The sequence below is a fragment of the Varanus komodoensis genome, unplaced genomic scaffold, assembly GCF_004798865.1.
Source record: "Varanus komodoensis strain SLA01 unplaced genomic scaffold, ASM479886v1 scaffold2, whole genome shotgun sequence".
Taxonomy (NCBI): domain Eukaryota; kingdom Metazoa; phylum Chordata; class Lepidosauria; order Squamata; family Varanidae; genus Varanus; species Varanus komodoensis.
In genome coordinates, this window is record NW_025335568.1 from 30,505,716 (window position 1) to 30,517,942 (window position 12,227).

Below are 12,227 nucleotides of genomic sequence, written 5' to 3' on the forward strand. Positions count from 1 at the left end.
TCCGGCCATACTGAGGCATTCTTAGACTTAATTACAGATGAGGTAGACTAAAGTAATAAATAATAATAATAAAGATTAAGTCTTAACTTCAGTTTTCAATCAATTTGTTAAACAATTACTAGAAAGATTTCAGTGTGAAAATGTACAGTACATATTAGCAAACTCTATGAGAACTAATCTACAGAGGTGAGTTTTATTGTGTTTATATTTAAGCAACCCTTCCCCTCTCCCTTAATACTGAAATAGCTTTGACAGCATCAAGCTTGATTTCTAATTAATCCTCCAGAAAAGAGTATCTTTAAAAATGCAGGCAACCAATTAGAACTTGTTTCTTTGACACAAGATTCTAAATGCTTCTCTAAATCAAAATATAATGGCTGTGTTCACACATATGATGAAGTTACCAATCTTACCTTGTGTCCTGTACTCACACATTTCATGAAATAACTACTCATGAGTAGTTCCTGCACACCTCCATTATCCCTCCAGTTGGCAGCATGTATCCCATCAGCCCCTGTGAGTGGGAATCAGTCCCAGCATGCACTGCTTTTGCCTGCCCCACCTACCTCTCCTCTGTTGACCTGTATGCTTCCCTGGGCATGTTCTCAACCATCATGCCCATTTTGCCTCTCACCAAGATGCCAGTCTTGCAAGGTGCATGCAAGAGAGAGATGCCTCTCTCTTGCTGCCAAACTGAAATGGAGAAACTGCAGAAAAACACTGTAACTGGCATCATACCTAACAAGAAGCAGCGTGGAAATATGGCAGCCCAAAAACAAACCATTGGTTCTCCATGGTGATTCACAGTAACCGTGCCACATTTCACCATACTTGCTGTGTTCACACATAACAAGCAATTCCTACCATGGCTTGTCATTATGTATGAATACAGTCACTGTATTGATGCGGTCATAACAAAGGCCATATTTTCAACTATAGTATACCAAAATCTATATGCAGTTATTGATCACTAAAATAATCCACAACTTGCACAGATGGAGTAGTCACTTTTGGCAGGCATTCTTTGCTGTAAAGACTTATAATGCTATCTTTTCAGTTACACAGATATTGTTGTTGGCTAGCAGGAATATTGTTTTGACTAATAAGTAGGTGTCCTTCCTTATAAAGACTGAGTAACAGTATACAGAGAGTCAGTGTGCATAGTGGTTAGAGTGCTTGCCTGGGTCTCAGGAGAGCAGGGTTCTAGTTCCCACTTGCTGTTAAGCTCATAGGTTAACTTTGGGCCTGTCGCTGACTCCATGGTTGTTGTGAGGTTAAAATTGAGAAAAGGAGAAGCTTGTAAGCCACGTTGGGTTATTTCAAGTGGAAGAAGGTTGGAGTATAAATGCAATAAGAATAATTTAACTCAACAAATACCAGGGTAACTCATCTATTTCCTCCCCTCAAATGCAGACTTTAAACTGAATATCCCCATAACAACTTCTAAAACTGGAAGGGCATTTGTTGGAAACATTAAGAAGTAGAGCAGTCTTATGATTTTTTTGTATATCTCTTAAACAGTTCTCATAAAAACATGATCAAACTTGACCTGATAGATAGATAGATAGATAGATAGATAGATCGATCATTTGTCTTCTGAGGACATACTTAGTTATTGTTGTGAGGTTAAAATGGAGAGGAGGAGAACCTTGTGACTTGCCTTTGGTTCTTTGCAAGTGGCAGAAAGGTTGGGTATAAATGTGAAGTAATTAGCAATCCTTGCTGTTATACTGGGAAACACCCAACGATGTACCGGTAGTTCTGGATCTACCTTCTGCCTACCTATACCTTTCTTGTTTCTGGAAATAAAGTTAGGCAAACTTTACTTGCCTGATAGGCTGTCTCCATCTTAAAATCCTATTTCAATAAATATATAATATAAAAATGGAATCCTATAGCTATGGGAAGCATATTTGTTTGAAAGAGAGCTAGAGAAGTATGCATTAAGAGTTACAGAAAATTCTGTTAAGGCTTCTATTCTGAACCTTTTCAAGTTTTATGAAGTCAGAGTAGCCCAAAATGTTTTAATCTTTACAAAATTAAAGGATATAGCTTAGTTTTTAGTATCCCTTAGTTGTTAGTGTCCTTATCCCTCCACCTGAATTATCCAGAACTTCAGAATTATCTTGATTTCTTTTCATTCTGATAGATTGACAATAGATAGATTGATAGCTTCTGATAGTTTGATCCTTTCAAACTACGGGTTTCAGAAGCTAATCTAACCGGCATAATTTTGTGACCTTCATGCGACACATGAACCTTATATTCCCCCTCTCTTTCATGCCATGAAAATCAGCTCTGCAAGGTGAAAAAATCCTATAAGGAGACTTTTTGGTGACATGGAGGGATACAGTGGAGAGGAGACAGACCCGCCATACTAGCAGGATGTTAGCTTTAATTACTAGCCTAGTTAGTACACAAACTGCTCTGAAATGGTTTTCCGAAAATCCCAAGTGATGTCAGACCTTTTAATAAATTGTTGATTTTGGATGTTGGTAGTTATGACTTTATACACATTGAGAAGTAGGATATGAACATTTGGCTGACATGACGCAGCCCAGGCTGGATATTGCTGATTCTGCTGTCTGTTTTTCTCCCTGTTCCTGCTGTGCTCCATGTGTATTTATAAACAAGCAGGAATTGCACAAAAGAAAAAAGGCACACAAATCTCATAATGTGGCTCTGTAAAAGTAGCCCTGTAAAAATCTGCTCCAAAGAACTTAACTGTCATTTGGGGATGTGAAAAGTATAAAATGGAATGATTACTTGGATAAATAATCAGGGATTACTAAAATGAAATTGTTAGTAAGAGACATAGTACATCCAGTGAATCAAACATTTGTACTGTAAACAAGCTTTCACATTCAAGTCTCCAGAGACTTAGAGTATCTCTCATGTACTAAATTTAGAGTATATAAAGAGAGGCTTGTTGGTAAAATTCTGAAGAACTTTAGATTGCTATATATTGTTGATATGACTAGGCTTATGGCTTTTGCTCTTGAAATAAGTATCACTTCTGGAATCTGCCATCCAAAGCTGCTGTTTTACTTTCTTGATGATGCTGGCAGCTTGAGCATAGGACTTGAATAATAACATTAGAACCCCATTTATTCAAACAAAGATCTGTAGGCAGTTCATAATAATCAGAGACATTTGTTTCTGTGCCCTACTATGGTAAAATGGATCTAATGTAAGACCAGAAATGTTGCAATAGAGTTAATCTACATTGTGGGGCAATTGTGTTTGTTGGAGAGTGCCCACGACAAAAGATTTGGATTTGGGAAACTGCTTTTGAAAAAGGATGGCTATATAACCACATTTCCCTTGTCTTGTGCTACTTATCAGTGAGGCTGGTGGAAAAAGGGTTCAAATGGTGCAAAACAGAGCTGCCAGGTTGCTGTCAGGGACTGGTTGTTACTCTCATATAACTCCGGTCCTCTGTCAGCTTCACTGGCTTCCCATTGGGCCCAATTTAGGGTGCTGTTTATGACCTATAAAATCCTAAATGGCTTGGGACCAGGATACCTAAAGGAACATCTTTTTCCCTACTTGCCCTTCCTCCCCTTAAGATCTGCAGCAGAGGCCCTGCTCCAGGAACTCCCCTTGAAGGAGGTTAGGGGAGAATATACTTGGAGGAGGGCATTCTTTGCAGTGGAGCACCAGCTATGGAATATGTTCCCTAGAGAGGTCTGCCTAGTGCCGACATTGTATGCTTTTCGGTGCCAGGTCAAGACCTTTTTATTCACCCAGTATTTTAATGTTTAAAAGATTTTAATTATGTTTTACTTCAGTTGTGGGTTATTAGTCTTATTATTGTTTGGGGTATTTATGATCTTTTATACTGATGTAGTCATTGAATTTGTTTGTAAGCTGTCCAGAGATGCATAGTGATTGGACGGGTTAGAAATATCCCAAATAAATAAAAAGGAAATATGTGAAAAATCTAAATGTAACTGTCCTGTTAAACAAATTTATTGCATGGGTTTCTTCATGTACTGGAACATCAATTTCTGAGAGAGGATCCTAAGGCTGCAATTCAAGGGTGAATGAATAAATGAATTTGTTTGTGAGCCGTCCCGAAGCTGTGTAGCAATGGGGACGGCATATAAAAACTTTAAATAAATAAAATAAAGCAAGCTGGCTGAATTGGTAGACATGTGGAAGGTGTCAGGACCATTGCTCAAGGTGCTATACAGATCATGCTGTTTTTGCATGAAAAACATGGATGCAGATTCAGCCTGCATAATTACTGTTATAGAAATGCACTTGTTTATGCATGGTGTTGTTACTTTGTTAGCTAGCAGCATAACTTTAATCCACTAACAAAAATCTTTAGATTTACCAAGTTGTACTAAGGATTTTCCATGTTCATTCAAGCAGCAAAAGGCTGGGACATGCACTCTACATGGATATTGGATCTGGGTACTATTAGTCACAGAATGGTGACATGAGTCATAGACACACAATGGAATACACACAAAAATCTTTGTAACTGAAGTTCTTACACAACTGAAGGTACCACTCCATATTACAAATACCCAGTTGGCCACAAAAAGTTATAAAAGTTGGAAGGGACCTTGAAAGCCCTGCTCACTGTAAGTAAGCCACAGATAAAGCAGTCCTCCTTACTCCTTATGTCTTCCATGAGGATTTTTGGTTAGTTTTGTAATACGGAAACAAAAATCCTTTTAAGTTATTAACCTCCATAATACAAAAAGAATAAAAGCGATAAAAGAAAGAAAAAATGGTTTTACTTTTATGAGTTTTCTGGATTTTTTCATAGCACATGAAATATTCAACATTCGAATTTCATAGGTTACAGAACTTATAAATGCAATTAAATTTAGACTTAAATGTAAACCTTATGTAAGGATTGTGTTAGGGCAGAGTTGCTTTCCATAATACTGCAGCTTTCATATCACTGACCTCAAAATAAACAATCTTGCCTTTTAAGCAATTAGGCAAGGCAGTGTATAGAAGAGATTCTGAACTGATGCAGTTGGAAGTTGTAACTATTTAGCTTCCTCAACTCCCTCTATAATCCTGAGCTTCTTCATAAAATCAGGCTTAATAGGGGAAGAAACACATCTTGTGGAAGGTTAAAAGTGTTGGTCTGGCAATCTGGGTTCGAGTCTCCACTTAACCATGGAGCCAGCTGGATGACTTGGGCCAGTCACAAGACTCTCAGTCCAGCCTATCTCAAAGGGTTGTTGTTGTGTGGATAAGACTGAGAGCAGGAGGCAAAGAATGATGTAAGCTGCTTTGAGTTCTTTAAAAAGAAAAGAGTTGGGATATAAAACTAATAAATTAATAAAGGGCAATGAGAAGGTACAAGAAACAATACAGGATAGGCTTTTTGTTCTTAAATGGTGTAGCTTTCCTAAAAAGCAAAACAAAACCATTCCTTTCTGAGGCTTAAAACTTTACCAGTAGGTACCCTCTCTGATCTGAAAATCTGTTCCATATAGTGTTTTGGTAATTCATTTAGGATGAAATTTAACTTTTCTTTTTTGCCCTAATGTATATAGTTTATTTGTCTTTCAGTACACAGTAACTATAAATATAGTTTCTTAATAAATAAAAATTATAAGAGCAAAATATAAACAAAAAGATATAATCTTTCCGTTATATCAGATCATTCAGTTCCATAACATTATTAAAATATCAGTGACTGTTAGATCATTCTCTATTGATGCCAGAAGTTGATAACTAACCAATTTCTCTAAAAGTTTTCATTGTGTTCACCCTTCCTTCCCAAAGCAGTCTATATGCAGTGATCATGTTCATCAGTATTTCCGATTTTCCCCTTCTGGTGACCAGTAGTAGAATAACAGTATATTAACTTTTTTTTTTACATTTTTGCTGACAATGTCTGTATCTCCATTATCCTACATACAACAATACCATGTGATATTCCCTAGCATGTCCGTCTGTAGTTTTCAAGAACACAACTTTGGAATGTATTGGTTACTCAAATCCCAAATGTCTTTGATACCCTAGACTTCATTCATTCATTCATCCATTCATTTATTCAAAGCTTTTATCCCGTCCTCTCACAGAAGTCTTGGGATGGTAACAGAAGTCTCAGTATCCATTCAGTGTTTTTCAATCACAGCACATTTCCACTAAATGTCAGCAAAATTTCCTTCTTACCCCAGAACAAACCAAATACATCTCCAGCATAGATCTGCTCCATTTGCTTACATTTTAGCTACTGATAAGTTATACCATATGTATAAGTTATACCTTATAAAATATTTGCCTTGATACAGCTATCCCCAAAATAATACTCCAGACTAGGACTCCTAACTTAATGTTAAATTATCTTCCACAATTTTGTTGTACTGAATTGTTCACTTTAGTTACCTAAAATATTATTTTATATATTGCTAGCAGTATTTGTTTTTTCCAGGTCCCCAGGCAGACACTCTTAAGAGGGCCCTCTGGCCAATTTAGCAGAAAATAAGTTGAATAAATATAAATGATCACAGTGGCTCAAAATTAGTTTTGGAAGCCATTTCATTTTTATACCAGTCAGCTCATATTGGTGATGAAACTGGAAATTTAGCCCACTTGGTCATATCCAGCCTGACTTTCTAATATATGCTTAAGATTATTTCCATATATATTTGCAGTATTGTCAGAAAGATGAACTCCTAAATCATGCACCTCCTCATTGCTTATATTTTGAGCCTGTTAACATCTCAGCCACCCTCTTGTATCAGTCATCCATATTGCTGAGTAATATTTTGGACTTTACTAAATTACTTTTATAATGTGAAACCCTACAGAATATTACCCCTTTTCCCATCAAATTCTGAACAATTGTATTACAACAGATCTCTGATAGCATTATAAACTATTCTATTTCTCTAGTAATCAGGGACGTTTTCTCATATTAGACACTCTTCTGCAGGACTACTCTGGACATGCTTGGACACAGACTTTTCAAAACATGCAAAGGGCGCTGAAAATTTCATTTTAAAGAAAGCATTATAAACATGTTGTGCTACTTGTGATGCCTAACACATACTAGGTCATCACTCTGCCTGGCACACCAAATGGCTTCCTGATGCTAGGGCCAAACTGATGAGCTATTCGCAAAGTCTGTGAAAAGAAAACAGACAATGCTTGTGAAATTGCTGTGGTCACTTGGCAGTCTTAAATAATTTCTTGTTCTTCGTATCTCTGTTGGTGCAGACCATCTTCAAACAGACCTCTCCTACACTGTGTTCAGATAACCCTCCAAGTCCATTTCTGAGAATCAGCCACAGAAACTACTACCTTGCTGCCTACCCCAAGTTCTTGTTCTAATAGTGGATGAGATTCCTCTTACTCCCCATTAACACAAGGCCAGGACTGTGGTCCTATCATGTTTGTGATGTAACAATAACATTTGTTCCAGGTAGACATATTCATATATGTTTGATCTTTTTCTGACTCATATTCAAACTGAATATCTCTTTTGTATTTCAGAGCTTGTATATCACTAGGATCTAAAGCCCGTTCTATTGGAAATGCAGCAAAGAGTCAGGTAAGCATTAATTTAAAATTACTTTAGTGAATAATGCCTTATTATCAAGCAGCTGTTCTTAATTTCTCCTCAGAATGTTTCAGTTAATTAAAAAAAACACAGCATACTACAGCATACCAATTCCTCCTGTCAGGCATCACACTACTTTGGCTGAGAGGGTCTACTGCCAGTGGTTACTATGAACTTCAGTGCTTAAACAGTGTATGTTTGACAATTGAATCACTGTGGTGGTGGTGATAGTAACATTTTATGGCTAGCCTCAGAAACTAGAGTTTTCAATTGAAAATGTAGCTGGTATTCTTGATTTTATCCATTGAAGTTGTAGTCCACTTCCAAGATGCTTCACATATTTGTATATGCCTGCTCAGAAGTAAATCCCATTGAATTAAGACAGCTTTAAAACAATTGCTGGAAATTAATAGTGATATTTTGCTTTAACAGATTATCACAAATATTAAGAATACATTACATGGATTTAAAAAACTGCATGGGAGAGCATTTGATGATCCTTTTATAAAAGCGGAACGAATTAAACTGCCATATGAGCTTCAGAAGATGCCTAATGGGAGTGTAGGAGTAAAGGTGAGTGTTTCAACCTCTGCTTTCACATCTACACTTAACCTGTTCAGATGCACAAAGCAGTTTGTCTTGGCAAATGAGAAGGTTCAAAACAAGGCTTTGATTAAACTTTGCATACTTCTGAAAGGTAAAATGGCAGGATTGACCCTGTTCATGTGCCATGAGATTCTCTGTAGAGGCTCCCCCCAAAGGGAAGAGGAGAATGGCAGATATGGAGTGTTACCCTGGCTACTTTAGTTTCCTTTTGGCACCAGGCAAACAGGTTTTATTTTCCCAAGTTTTAAAATCACCTGTCTGACTATTTAACACTACTAATTTACTTGTTGTTTTGTTTTGTATTCTATTGATGATAATATTTCACTGCTTTTATAATATTTTAACTGTATGTGAGCCTCAAAGTATATAACGCTAACATTACACACACAAGAGAGAGGGAGGGAGGGACCCAGAAAAACTTAGCTTGTGATTGAATGTACACTGAACAGGAATCTATGACCAATCCTATCTTTCTAATGAGTATATGTGTATGGTGTATGTTTGCCAAATTCATACTACACGAATTAAGTATGCGTGGAAAATGTTTTGGGTGTACAGTTGAAAAAGAGGCTGTAAGGACCATGGATCACTCTTACCAGGTTATAGCACTCAAGGGGCATTTTCTAACAATACTTTATGAGGTTGCCTTAAATCTGGGTGGTCTTCCAAGTGTTTTGGCCCACAAGTTGCCAAACCATGCCATAAATATTGGAAACACACCATATATCAGGCTGTGTTGCTTCAATTGTGCATGTTTACATTAATTTTTTATCTTACAGGTTCGGTACTTGGATGAAGAGAGACCATTTGCAATTGAACAGGTTACAGGAATGCTATTGGTTAAGCTTAAGGAGACATCAGAAAGTGCACTTAAAAAACCTGTAACAGACTGCGTCATTTCAGTAAGTTGCCAGGATTTATATCTGCTTATGAGGTAACAGTATTATACACTACTGAGCAGGATAAAATTACATCTGTTTCTGAACCCACTGCACTGCATAGACAAATTGTGCAACTTGATATAACAGTTTCCTTGGTTTCTGTGGCAAAGGAGGTTTCCCAAACAATCTTGGTCTACTTTATACAAAGTCAGGACATTAGTTCATTTAGCCCATTACTCCCAACAGTGACTGGCAAGATGAGGAAGGCAGAGAAAATGAACAGACTTGGGTACTAGTTCTTAGGTACCAGTTCTTCCAGTGATCAGCCTGGATGAAAATCGTTGCAGAGAAGGAGAGTCAAAAGTTTATGGCTTTCAGCTGCACTAAAGAACTGGCTCCATTTTCCTTCTTTTCCCTCTTCTGTAGCTTTGTTGGAATGTCTCCTTGTATATTTAAGGAGATAGTGTGCAAAATACATAATCCAAAAGCAGTTAATTCTTCAGTGTGACACATTGCTGGAAGCAATACCATTTATTTAGTTTGTAAATTGGTAATGGTAAGAAGAAAATATTCTATAGTATCTATTTTCTGGTTATTTACTAAATTAATTTTGCATTCAATAACCTTACAAAGCAGAAAATAATAAAAAGGAAGAAATAGGGAGTTAAAATCTTTAAAGTCAGTTTTTGTATATGTATTTTTGAACTGCTGGTATTATAGTCCATTGCAAATAGTGACAGATAACATTTTTGTAACCTTGTATTTTATTTTTACTAGACTTTTAAAGTACAGATACTTTAGTTTAACTAGTTATTTTGGTCTTTTGATGTTTTTACTCTGTCAAAACTGAAAACGGATAAAAGTAGATGGTTGTTCCTTTTAAGAAACTTAAACAGAGTCTTCTCCTTAAGACATAACCCTGCTCTGGGTTTCATCAAAATGACTGAAGAGGTTCTATCTAGTACTCTGCTAAGATCATTTGTCTGTTTATTTGTTCGTTGCATTTGTAGGTTAACCAACTGGCAAATGCCTTCAAGATGATTTACAATAATGAAACTAAGCATAACTAAGAACAAAATAACAAAACCAAACTACAATATAATAATAACAATGACAATGCACAATTGACATTAAAAATATTTAAGCATTTATATATCCGTGCTGTTGTTCCCTTATCTTTCTGATTGTGTGACATTCTTCCTTAAAACCTTGCTGTTTGTACAATAAACCTTTCACAGCCTGGCTTGACCTTGCCCTTTCCACCAAATTCCTCCACTCTTGCACTTCTTGTCTGTGCTCTTTCTTCCAGCCTCAGCTATCCAAGGGCTCGTTATTGCTCAGACAACTTTTTCTATACTCCTCTGCGTCTTATCCATGAAACAGCCTTCCAGAACACTCTATGAGGCTACCTTTCTTCAAATGTCCCCTCAAAACTAATCTTTCCATAAGCATTTGGTGCATATTACTAGCCCCTCTACCCTAATTCTAAATACATGCAACTGAAATAAATCCATATGCTTCTTCTGTTTGTCCTTACCTCCATTTCCACCCTGTTCTTAGTCTTCTTTGTGTTGAATGATACTTTTTTAACTTTGTAACATTCCATATATTCTGAAGGCAGTATGGAAATAGTGCACATTAAATCAGTGCAGTTAATCATAGTGCTTTGAAGATTGCTACCTAATCAGAATGTGAATAAGACTATTACATTGGAGTATAGTAAGTTATGTAAATTGCTTAAACTTCTTATAATAAGGTGTATGGAATTTTCCTGTTGCATATAAAATGTATTAGCAAAAGGAATGTAGTAAAGGAATGCAGCAAAGCTTACATAACAGCATAATATCTTTTCAACAGATCCCCAGTTTTTTTACGGACGCTGAGAGAAGATCAGTAATGGCAGCTGCCCAAGTAGCAGGTTTAAACTGCCTGAGGTTAATGAATGAAACTACAGCAGGTAAACTTTTGGCTTGATAATTACTATATAAAATATAGCTTGATTTAGCATCATATTTACAGATGGAAGTAAGGTGTAACCAGAACAGCTTCTAAAAGTATATCCTATGCCATGACTTAGTTATAGAGTAGGTTACTCAACAACTATAATAGAGTTTCTGTAGTCTTAGAACAATCTTACACATGGTTACTCAGAAATAAATTGCCCTTAATTTCATTAGGGCTTAGCTCCAGGAAAATCCATATCGGATTGCATCTTATGGACAAGACTTATATTAAGGCCTAGGTCTTTTTGATTTAAAACTTAATTATTATTGCATTGGGATGCTTTCATTAAAGAAATGGAAAACAAATGTAATTCTTAGTACATAATTTGAGATATGTGTTCACTGCAGCATCACAAGTTGTATAGTTTAAACATACAGCTTTTAGCTGAATTGTAAGCCTTAGATACTCCCCCACCCCACACACTTTTAAATGACAGAATGCAACCAAAGAGATTTTAACATGTAGATCTGGTTCAAGTACATATGAGAGTGGGGAGCCAAAAGCAGCATGAGAGAACACCTTGGAAGAACCTGAAGACAGCATACTGTAATTTTCCTGATTTGTGATATTATTACTTAAAGCAGTTTATGTTTATAAAACATACTATTTACACTCTTACAGTTGCACTTGCCTATGGGATTTATAAACAAGATCTTCCATCCCTGGAAGAGAGACCAAGGAATGTGGTTTTTGTAGACATGGGACACTCTTCATACCAAATTTCTGTTTGTGCTTTTAACAAAGGGAAATTGAAGGTAAGTTCTTAAATAGCATCTAATTCACAAAGATAATGGAATATGGAATTGTCAGAACTATCAAGAAAAAGTATGTGCTATTGCAGTTTAGACAGAACACCTGTAATTTCTAGCTGCTCAGCAATGCTTGCTATTTGTGACCATTACTTTAGAGCTCTTCAGGTATTCTTCTCTAAAATACGTATTAACACTTGCAGTTTTGTCTGGTAGTTCATGCTGTCACCATTTCTGGATTTTTTGATACGATATAAAGTAAGAGTTTGTAAGTAGTAGTAGCAAATTGTATGTAATTAACTCACAGTTTGCCAAGTTAAATGCCACTGTTATTCTTTTAATCATTGTTAAATATTTATTATGCTGTGAGCTGTCCAGGGAGCCTCTGGCTATGGGGTGCCATACAAATCAAATAAAATAATACATTTTGAATGGGCAATTTCT

The 12,227-nt window shown here is 36.4% G+C and overlaps 1 protein-coding gene across 1 annotated transcript in view; it reads left to right on the forward strand.

Moving 5' to 3' along the window:
• Nucleotides 1-12,227, forward strand: part of HSPA4L (heat shock protein family A (Hsp70) member 4 like) — a 36,235-nt gene that overhangs the window by 4,114 nt on the left and 19,894 nt on the right. The window contains exons 2-6 of the mRNA XM_044429126.1: nt 7,477-7,534; nt 7,976-8,116; nt 8,929-9,051; nt 10,888-10,987; nt 11,656-11,789. Coding sequence (XP_044285061.1) covers nt 7,477-7,534; nt 7,976-8,116; nt 8,929-9,051; nt 10,888-10,987; nt 11,656-11,789 — 556 coding nt within the window. The remainder of the gene's footprint in view (nt 1-7,476; nt 7,535-7,975; nt 8,117-8,928; nt 9,052-10,887; nt 10,988-11,655; nt 11,790-12,227) is intronic.